The sequence below is a fragment of the Myotis myotis genome, unplaced genomic scaffold, assembly GCF_014108235.1.
Source record: "Myotis myotis isolate mMyoMyo1 unplaced genomic scaffold, mMyoMyo1.p scaffold_m19_p_10, whole genome shotgun sequence".
In the NCBI taxonomy this organism is placed as follows: domain Eukaryota; kingdom Metazoa; phylum Chordata; class Mammalia; order Chiroptera; family Vespertilionidae; genus Myotis; species Myotis myotis.
The window spans coordinates 75,782,147-75,793,248 of NW_023416314.1; the positions used below are offsets into that span (position 1 = coordinate 75,782,147).

An 11,102-nucleotide genomic window follows, 5' to 3' on the forward strand; every position below is an offset into this window, starting at 1 on the left:
TGGGGGAATCATATGTATAAACATAATTGCATCATTATTTGGTCCTTAATTAAAGCATGAGTTCTGGGATTAGGTGTATGAACTTGTTTCAGATTTCTCACCTGCAGAACAGTCATAGTAAATACCTTTCATATGATAAGTTGAGAGGATTATATGAAGTTTTGACTTTTATATGGATGTAGTAAGCATGCTATATATAAATGTTAACTACTTAGGATATGGTGGCAATCATGAAAAAATGTGCTAAATTCTGTAATAGAGCCCCGGGTGAAGTACTTTGGAGGCATAGAGAGGAGACTATAATTTAAGTTCTAGAGCTATGCTGTGCTATTATGGTAGCCATTAGACTACTTAGTTTTGAACACTTGCTATGCAGCCAGGCCAAAATGAAATGTGGTGCAATCAGATTTCAAAGAGTTAGTATGAAAACAAAAAAAAGGTAAATAAAATATCCTAATTTTTCACATTGGTTGCATGTTAAAATGATAATAATTTAGATATATTGGGTTAAATAAAATATATTAAAGTAAATCCCACCATTTTTACTCTTTATTTTTTTATTTTATTGATTTTCCGAGAGAGAGGAGAGGGAGAGATAGAAACCTTGATAAGAGAAAAACATCCATCGGCTGCCGCCTGCATGCTTCCTACTGGGGATCGTGCCCTTAGCCCAGGCAGGTGCCCGGAGCCAGCAACCTCTTGGTGCATGGGATGACACTCAGCCAACCAAGCCACACTGGTGGCATATTTTTACTCTTTTAAATGTGGCTAGCAAAAAATTTAAATTTTCTATTTGGCTTGCATCATACTTCTGTTGGGCAATGCTTTCTAGAGGGTGTCATAACGAAGGGGACACAAGATGGGTCGTGAAGGATAAGCTGTAGTTAGCCAGGTAAAGAGAGGAAATGTGCTATTCCAGGCAGAGAACAATATGACAAGCAGTGGAAAGTTATATGGAATGGCAAAATGTGTGCCTAAAGCAAAGCGTGGAACACAGCAAGAAGAATAAAATGCAGGATTTACTTGCCACTCTTTAAAGTACAGTAGAGCTCAGGCTGCCCTGGCAGGCACCTGCCACCCTGGGCACGAGAAAGGGATGTGGGCCGCACCCCCCCCCCCCCGCCGCCCCCCCTCCCCCAACTGGCCCAGGGAGCACAATGCGAAGAGACAAACTTTTGGGGAGCTTGGGAGCCGAGACCAGTGTGAGACTTTCTTTTCAATTTGGGGCAAAAGAGAGAGAACCTAGAGCGGGCATGTTCTCCTCATTCTTAATTCATTTTCCATTTGCATATTTGTCTACCGGTCTAGATATTATTGTACCTATATAGGAATTTAAACCTAAATACCTATATTTAGAGCAGTCCTGGTGTTGCAAAATAAGAAACTCAACTATATCTCAATTTGAGTTTGCCATCCTTCCCACTCATTGTATTTAAAAATATCTACAGACTGACACTTCTAATGTCAGCAGATATGTAATTTTCATTATTTTTAAAGGCAAATGATGCCAAGCTTAGACCTGGTGATAGTTTTACATTACAACTGCAAGGCGGGCTGAACTACAGGTAAAAAGACTTGGTTTCAAGTTATAGCTCGGTTACTCAATAACAGTGAACCAGATCAACTACCTTAGTTTTGTGAACCTCAAGTTCCCTCATCTATAAAAATTGGTTGTGATAATAGTTAATGCATGTGCAAATACACTGCTGAATTGTGAAACTCAATATTTTTAATATTTAAAAACTCTTTTATCCTAGAGGACAATAATACCCGAGTTTTGTTTGAACGCGTTTTAACGTCTGGAAGCCTTCCTCCGGAAAAGTCAGGGTAAGCCATCGTGAAAACTTGCTGGTCAGGTCCTAATGTGGCTTGAATACTTGAATTGTGAGCTATGGAATGAACATTTGCTTGTTGAGTATAAATTTCAGGAGAAATTTCCCATCTCTCTTGAAGGTTAACTTACAAATGCCTACCCTCAATATTTTCATATCTGTTTAAGATAATTTTTTTAAAAATTTTTGTTTTGTTTTTAAAGATACATTTTTAGTGTTTCATACTGATCAGAATTGTTTTGAGAGAAGCCTTAGCAATTTATTATTGACTATTTTAATATATTTTTCTAGTTTACTATATCCTTAGAAATTGATCTGAACAAATAAGAGACGTGTTCTGAAATTTTACCTCCCTTGAGAGCAAAGATTCTTATAGATTGAAAGTTTGTTTGACACATTATATTCCTGATTTATGGTTTTACCTCTATCAGTTTTACCAAACAAAGGAACAACATGAAGTAGTCATATAGTGGAAATAGTAAGGCTTGAAGTCTTGGGTTCAAATTCCAGCTTAGCTAACTACACCCTGGGCAGATTTCATAACCTTGCCAATCCTTACTTTCCCATCGAGTAACAATAATCTCTACCAGTGTTGGATTTTTGTGATAGTTTTATACCTGGTATGTAATAGGTATTCAGTATATTACTTTAGTACAGTGGCGCTTAATGACACTTAGAGCCTCAGAGAATTAATTTTGGCTGTTAGAATAGTAGTGAGGCATAAATTGATCCTCAGTGATCCATACTAATGGGAAAAATAGAGAGCTTTTTTATATTTTTATTCATAAAATTGAATGAAGAATGTATTCTATGTTGTAATTCATGCCACTCGACAAAAAGTGAAGCCACATTATTCAGGAGAAATTGGAAATCTATCCAGATTCTTTTTTTAGCTCTTCCACCTGGAGTTTACCTTTTCCAGGGTAAATATCTGTCTTATTGACCACAAAGAATAGGAAGGTATGCTAAATAAAAAATCACAACAGAGCTTAAATATAAAAGTATTTAGGGTGAAATATTATGATGTCTATAATTTACTTTCAAATACTTAAATAAAAACAAGATAAAGCAAATATGGCAAAATATTAGTAATGATTAAATCTAGGTAATTAGGTAATGATATATTTGTTGCACTATTCTATTTTTCTATAGTTTGGAAGTCTTTATAATAAAAAAAGAGACATAATTTTTAAAAGGGAGGGGGAAATATAAGGCTTTTTTTTAAAATAAATGGATTTCCTGCCCCAAACCCAGAACAATTAAGTATTGATTATATTTATTTTCTTACAGAGAAATCTGGGCCCGATTTCTAGCTTTTGAAAGTAATATTGGTGATCTAGCTAGTATACTCAAAGTGGAGAAAAGACGGTTTACAGCATTCAAGGAAGAGTATGAAGGCAAAGAAACAGCTTTACTGGTAGATAGATACAAGTTCATGGATTTATATCCTTGCTCTGCAAGTGAACTAAAAGCACTTGGTTATAAGGTATGTACTTAGGGGCAAGATGTGTGTAGTGTCCTTACTTTTCTGAAGTTTTAGAACACTTCATGGATAAACTTCACTCTAAATTCTGAAGTAGAAAATAATCTAGTTTTAGAATAGATTTGCAGAAAACAAAAAAGTTCAGGGAATTTTCTTGGTTTTATGAAACACTGAATATCAAATGTACTGCCCTGGCCAGATGGCTTAGTTGGTTGGAGTGTCATCTTGTACACCAAAAGGTGGTGGGTTCAATTCCCAGTCAGGGCGCATTCGGGAGGCAACCCATTGATATTTCTTTCTCTCTCTCTTCCTTTTTCTCTTTCTAAAAATCAGTAAACATATCCTCGGGTGAGGATTTTATAAAAAAAAAGTACTGAACAAAATGAAATTTAACAAATACAACAAAATGAAAATTTTTTTTAAATGTATTTTATTGATTTTTTACAGAGAGAAAGGGAGAGAGATAGAGAGAAACATCGATGAGAGAGAAACATCGATCAGCTGCCTCCTGCACATCTCCCTCTGGGGATGTGCCCGCAACCCAGGTACATGCCCTTGACCGGAATCGAACCTGGGACCTTTCAGTCCGCAAGCCAACGCTCTATCCACTGAGCCAAACCGGTTTCGGCAACAAAATGAAATTTAACAAATACTTTCATTCCCTGAAATTGTCAGTGCCCTAATGTCTGATGGGCAGATAGATGGAGGTGTTGGGTGGGAAGAAAAACAAAAGAAAATATGACTGTCATCTTAGGTATTATATATTTTCCTCAATAGTTCTTAAAACGCAATGTATTTGGATAGATCTTAAACCAAATGTAGCTCCTGGTACATATTTGTAGGTATAATGAAGAAATGTTACAGTTTGTTAAGTAAATTTCCTTGAGGGATCTATATCTTTGAAACATCAATCCTTCCACAGGGCCCTTGAGGAAATTAGCTTATCTAGGAAAGGAACTCCTCTGTGTAGACCACTGAGTCATAAGAAAACAAATCTGGCTACCTGAACCTGTTCCGACCAGGAGGAAAAGTTAATGCTTACACGGCCCCAGAAATAGCCCTTGCTGAGAAAACCGTTGTTGTATTATTTCTTGATTTTTCTTGGTCATGTTAGCAAAGACCAAGGTGGAAATTCAAAGGGAAGAGTCCTAGATTGGTCCCCTTAATCCAGCCAGCATTAGGGTATTCCTGACCATCATTCTCCATTTCCTCGCTGCCCTCTTTTGGCCTGGGTCTCACTGGTCTGCTGTCCAAACCAGGTTGAAATATTTGAGAAAAATTACTCATAATTAAACTTCAGACTTTTTATGAATGGATGTTCCAGTTCTGTGCCAGTCCCAAGCTCCTTTTCTGAACTAAGGGGTTACTGCCCAGGGCTGAGCAGGTTCTCCTTCTAGTTTAACTATTTCTCAATGAAAAGCCAAAGATTACCACATGATCTCACTCATTTATGGATAATAAAGACCATTATAAACTGATGAACAAAAATAGATACAGAGGCAGAGCAGCATCGAATAGACTGTCAAACTACAGCGGGCAGGCTGGGGAGGGTTGGGGGCGGGGCGGGGGGGAGGGGGGTAAGAGACCAACCGAAGGACTTGTATGCATGCATATAAGCAAACCAATGGACACAAGATACTGGGGGGTAGGGGAGGCCGGGGGAATGTCAAGGGGGGAAAAAAAAGGAGACATATGTAATACTCTTTGTAATACTTTAAGCAATAAAACAAAATTTTAAAAAAAAAAGAAAAGCCAAAGATATTTTAGACTGTGTGACTTTATTAGAAAAAGTCTCAACTTTGCAAAGATGAAAATGGAAATTCTGGAAGTTAATGAAAATAAAGAGCTATCTCCAAGTAGAACGTCTTGAATATGAATTTTCCATCTTATATTGCTCTTTCTACTCTTTTATTTGGAAAGATTCATGTGTTTCTGTGTGTGTAGCATGTTAGAGAGGGAATGTGAGAAAAGAGTAATTCCCAGTGGGCCTACTCATTTAGATTTGCCTCCAGCTGCATGTGAGCAGAATTTGAGGTGGAAGCTTGTATATCCCTTGATGGTGGCAAAAGAACTCTTGATTCCAGACAGGTAGAGCGACACAGGTTGCCTGTAGCAGAGGCACTTCTCTGGGGTGGGGTATCTGCTAATGGGAGGCTTCCTTCGGAGAGTTGTTCTCGGCCCTGGTGGGGCACTGCCACATACTAAAGTGAAGACGGTGATGGGTTTGAGGTCAGAGAGGCCGGTGCTCCTAATCCTCTCTACTTGGCTGTATGACCTTGGAAATACCACAGCCTCTTTGAGTTTTCAGTCACTTCACTAAAATGGAGATGTTACTATTTGCCTCATTAAAAAAGTAATAAGAGGCCAGAATTATCTGACAAATAATGGCTGCTCAGTAAGTGTTCCTTCTTCCTGTAATTGTATGTTGGGAATATTTTATTTCATTAACAAATTCTTCTTAATCTTAACTAGTGTAAGCAATGATAAACTTTATTTTAGCTTTCATGAAGCAGGACCTCACTTAATCTAGCTTCTTCATTTAAATGGATGTTGTTCAATTCCAGTGGAAGAGAGGTGTCAGAATTGCAGATTTTCTTCCAAATTACCCTAGTGTACTTGGTGCCCAGTCTTACGTATTTACCCACAAAAGATTGTGTCTATCTAACAAATGTCCTAAATGATTTTTCCCCACCCCTAAATGATTCTTAACAAGTTGGGTAAGGTTAAAAAACACCAAATCTTTAGAGCCTCTTAGCTTTCCTTGTTGAGTATTTACAATCTTTACCATCAGCAAGTTCTTGCTTATTCCTCTCCATTCTCTCTTTCTGTGGTTTTTACCCAATTATTCAGTGTATCCTCAAGATTGTAGAATTGCACAATTATACTCTATAAGTCCCTTTTTCAGGTTTAGGATTCTTCTGTTCTGCATTTTCAGGATGTCTCCCGTGCTAAGCTAGCAGCTATAATTCCAGACCCAGTTGTAGCTCCTTCTATAGTGCCTGTTCTGAAAGATGAAGTGGATAGAAAACCAGAATACCCTAAACCAGATACTCAGCAGATGATTCCATTTCAGCCACGACATTTAGCACGTAAGCCATAACTTTAGATCCAGTACTGATTTAAATCCAGAGGTGTGGGGGGGCAAGAAATGTGACCTTTCCATTGTAGGTTCACTATTAGACTAGGGTCACTATGACAGTGACTAGACCAGGGGTGGGCAAACTTTTTGACTTGAGGGCCACAATGGGTTCTTAAACTGGACCGGAGGGCCGGAACAAAAGCATGGATGGAGTGTTTGTGTGAACTAATATAAATTCAAAGTAAACATCATTACATAAAAGGGTACGGTCTTTTTTTTTTTTTTTTTTTTTTTTTAGTTTTATTCATTTCAAACGGGCCGGATCCAGCCCGCAGGCTGTAGTTTGCCCACGGCTGGACTAGACTGTAATCTTTGACCTATGTTAAGAATGTCTTTAAAACAAAAAAACTCAATAACCCAGATTCCAGTGACCCATTTTGGCAGTGATACTTAGACAGCTTTCAGAAATGCTGCTACATACAGATTATCTGTACAGCTGGAAACTTACTTCAGTCATGTTGTTTGGTATTATTTATACTTACTAATGGACAGTAGTCCCTCTAGATCCTATTTGAACCAGCCCCTTATGATTAAATATGTTGTTGAATACCTAACTGACTTTAAACAGGATTGCTAACAAATGGCTTTGTGAGGCTTAGAAATGGTCTTTGACAATGGACTTCAGTTCAGACCCTGGGTTGTCTTATGCAAAGTCATCTAAGTTTACTCTCTGCCATGGGGTCGAGACGGCTTTCACTATCTCACCCTCTTGAGTTTGTTCAAATGTGTAAAGCCCTGAACACAACTTTAAAATGTCCAGAAAAAAGCAACATAGACATAGAACATCTTTATGTACAAATTACTTATTTTAGCTCTTAAATGTACAGAATTCTTCCATCGTCTGATTCTTGCTTTTCTCTCTTATAGCTCCAGGTTTACACCCTGTGCCCGGTGGAGTATTCCCAGTACCACCTGCAGCTGTTGTTTTAATGAAACTTCTCCCTCCTCCGATCTGTTTCCAGGTTAGTTCACAGTTTTCTTGATAGATACTTGCTCTGTGAGTTAGAGTAACTGCGTACTTTTCCTCTTGTATTATGGGAAATATAAAGTAGTGCTTTTTTAACTTGTCAGATTTGGGGGATTAAAATTTGTGTCAACCTCACTAATCACCAGAGAAATGCAAATTAAAACCACAATGAGATATCACCACACACCTGTCAGAATGGCTATCATCAATGAATGAACAGACAAGTGTTGGTGAGAATGTGGAGAAAAGGGAACCCTTGTACACTGTTGGTAGAAATGCAGACTGATACAGCCATTGTGGAAAATAGTATGGAGGTTCTCCAAAAAATTAAAAATAGAACTACCGTATGATCCAGCAATTTTACTTCTGGATATTTATCCAAAGAAATCCAAAACACTAATTTGAAAAGATATATGCATTCCTATGTTCACTGCAGCATTATTTACAATAACCAAGATAAGGACACAACCTAAGTGTCCAGTTGGATAGTAGACAATTGTATAAAGATGTAGTACAGCCCTAACCGGATTGGCTCAGTGGATAGAGCGTCGGCCTGCAGACTGAAGGGTCCCAGGTTCGATTCCGGTCAAGGGCATGTACCTTGGTTGTGGGCACATCCCCAGTAGGGGGTGTGCAGGAGGCAGCTGATCGATGCTTCTCTCTCATTGATGTTTCTAACTCTTTATCCCTCTCCCTTCCTCTCTGTGAAAAATCAATAAATTATATTTTTAAAAAAAAGATGTAGTACATATATACAGTGCAATATCATTCGGTCATAAAAAAAGAATGAAATAATACCCATTTGCAAGAACATGGATGGACCTAGAGCAGCCGTGGGCAAACTACGGCCCGCGGGCCGGATTCGGCCCGTTTGAAATGAATAAAACTAAAAAAAAAAAAAAAGACCGTACCCTTTTATGTAATGATGTTTACTTTGAATTTATATTAGTTCACACAAACACTCCATCCATGCTTTTGTTCCGGCCCTCCGGTCCAGTTTAAGAACCCATTGTGGCCTTCGAGTCAAAAAGTTTGCCCACCCCTGACCTAGAGGGTATTATGCTAAGTGAAATAAGTCAGACAGAGAAAGATAAATAAGATATGATTTCACTTATTTGTGGAATCTAAAAAACAAAATAAATAAAATAAAATAGATTCATTGATACATAGAATAAACTGATGGTCGCCAAATGGGAGGGGGGTTGGAAGACTGGATGAAAAAGGTGAAGGGATTAAGAAGTATAAGTTGGCCCTAGCTGGTTTGGCTCACTGGATGGAGTGTCAGCCTGCGGACTGAAGGGTCCTAGGTTCGATTCCGGTCAAGGGCATGTACCTTGGTTGTGGGCACATGCCCGGTGGGGGGTGTGCAGGAGGCAGCTGATCTGATCGATGCTTCTCTCTCATTGATGTTTCTAACTCTCTATCCCTCTCCCTTGCTCTCTGTAAAAAATCAATAAAATATATAAGAAAAAAAAAAGAAGTATAAGTTGGCAGTTATGAAATAATCACGTGAATATAAACTACAGCATAGAGAATATAGTCAATAATATTTTATGCCCTAACCGGTTTGGCTCGGTGGATAGAGCGTCGGCCTGGAGACTGAAAGGTCCCAGGTTCGATTCCGGTCAAGGGCATGTACCTTGGTTGCAGGCACATCCCCAGTAGGGGGTGTGCAGGAGGCAGCTGATCGATGTTTCTCTCTCATTGATGTTTCTAACTCTCTATCCCTCTCCCTTCCTCTCTGTAAAAAATCAATAAAATATAAATAATAATAATAATAATAATAATAATATTTTAACTATGGCCCTGGCCAGGTAGCTCAGTTGGTTAGTGGGTCATCCCAGTGTGCCAAGGTTGCAGGTTTGATCCCTGGTCAGGGCACACAGAATGAATGCATAAATGGACCAAGAAATCAATGTTTCTCTCTCTCTCTCTCAAATCAATCAATAAAACTTGTTTATAAAATCTGGGAATTAAAAAATATTTTTTTTAACCATGTATGGTGCCTGGTGGGTACTAGATTTATCAGGGGTTCACCTCATAAATTACATAAATGTCTAACCACAATGCTCTACACCTGAAACTACTATAATATTGAATGTCAACTGTAATTTTAAAAATATTTTTAATAAAAAGTTTAAGAATAAATAAAATTTATTTATATCAAAATAGGGTCCTTTTGTACAAGTGGATGAACTGATGGAAATTTTCCGAAGATGCAAGATACCCAATAGTAAGTCATGAAAACTCCACTTCTTAGAGTGGAATTCACATTGTTGTCTCCTATGCAGGAGAGATTGTTAATCTTTGCCACTTAAGTTTCCAAAACCAGCTAGCCATCTCATAGAAGTACAAAGAAACAGAGTGACCCTTGGCACAGAGACTTCTTCATATTCTAGTTTCACTAAGTAACATGTCATAAAAGCTTATCTTTTCTATTCATGTGAACAGGCACTATTAGACTTCGCCTATGAAAAGTTTTATTGAAGTTAGCAGCTTTTGTCTTTTCCCTTAATTATTGTTAGTAGTACTATACCAGGCTTTGCTAATAGTAGGCTATGAAATTAACTACAAAGTAGCCAAAGTAGTACATACTCATACCAGTGTGATCTTCAACATCTTCCAAAAGCCCTTTTTGTTTTATTTCAACAGCTGTTGAGGAAGCTGTGAGGCTCATTACTGGCGGAGCCCCAGAGCTCGCTGTGGAAGGCAATGGCCCGGTGGAAAGTAATGCAGTACTCACCAAGGCCGTCAAAAGGCCCAACGAGGATTCAGATGACGACGAGGAAAAGGGAGCTGTCGTCCCTCCTGTTCATGACATTTATAGAGCACGGCAGCAGAAGCGAATTCGGTGAAACGGGCTCAAAACCTGCCTCTAGAAGAAAACTTTTATCCGGGATTCCCTTTTTGCCTCCTACGTCATATGTTTAAGAGACAATGCTTTGTTACAAGGTTCTTGGAAACAAAGTTGTATTGTCATTGGTGCCTCTATCATATGGTTCTTGAGAAAGAAAACCAACCAACCTGTGTGAATTTTACAATATGGAACTGAGAACAGTGCAAAATGGCAGAACCACATTTTGTTCCCTCTTCAAGGGTGTCTTGTATGTGCCACTTGAAGATTTTGTGAGTTTTCAATAGTTTTATTTTAAAACTGGATGGCTTATGATTGTAAAGCTTTTATCACATTTTTCTGAAAACAGTTGTTCTCAGTTTGCTTATGTAGAGTCCTGCCTTATTGTTTGTTTTATTTATGGCAGAATGTATGGAATCTGTTTTGTAGTTTAAAATTTTAAAACAATCCTTTAAAAAATAAAAGGATCTAAAAAAAAAATAAGTCTTGTCTCCTTCTGCTGCTTTCATTCAGAATTTGTTTAAAATAGCTCCTTAGGTTATTTAGCCAATACCATCAACATTACAAGGAAGGGTCATACGTTATTTACTGTGTGTATACTTAACTGCATGTCCTCCCTAATCTTTTTTGGTACTAACTGAAAACATGAGGGATCCATTTTTTCAATATGTATTTTTATTGATTTCATAGAGCAAGGGAGAGAGAGACAGAAACATCAGTGATGAGAGAGAATCATTGGTCAGCTGCCTCCTGCATACCCCCGACTGGGGATCAAGCCCACAACCTGGACATGTGCCCTTGACTGGAATTGAACACGGGACCCTTCA

The 11,102-nt window shown here is 38.3% G+C and overlaps 1 protein-coding gene across 8 annotated transcripts in view; it reads left to right on the forward strand.

Moving 5' to 3' along the window:
* Window positions 1-10,724, forward strand: part of CSTF3 (cleavage stimulation factor subunit 3) — a 72,266-nt gene extending 61,542 nt beyond the window's left edge. For 6 of the 8 annotated variants that reach the window (XM_036326296.1, XM_036326300.1, XM_036326298.1 and 3 more), the window contains 6 exons: window positions 1,758-1,827; window positions 3,123-3,318; window positions 6,251-6,404; window positions 7,322-7,416; window positions 9,594-9,654; window positions 10,074-10,723. In XM_036326296.1, the coding sequence (XP_036182189.1) occupies window positions 1,758-1,827; window positions 3,123-3,318; window positions 6,251-6,404; window positions 7,322-7,416; window positions 9,594-9,654; window positions 10,074-10,276 (779 nt within the window). In that variant the 3' untranslated portion in view covers window positions 10,277-10,723. Of the gene's footprint in view, window positions 1-1,757; window positions 1,828-3,122; window positions 3,319-6,250; window positions 6,405-7,321; window positions 7,417-9,593; window positions 9,655-10,073 lie in introns of all 8 variants that reach the window. The other 2 variants (XM_036326294.1, XM_036326295.1) reach the window with 2 other exon arrangements.
* Window positions 10,725-11,102: the final 378 nt, after the last annotated feature.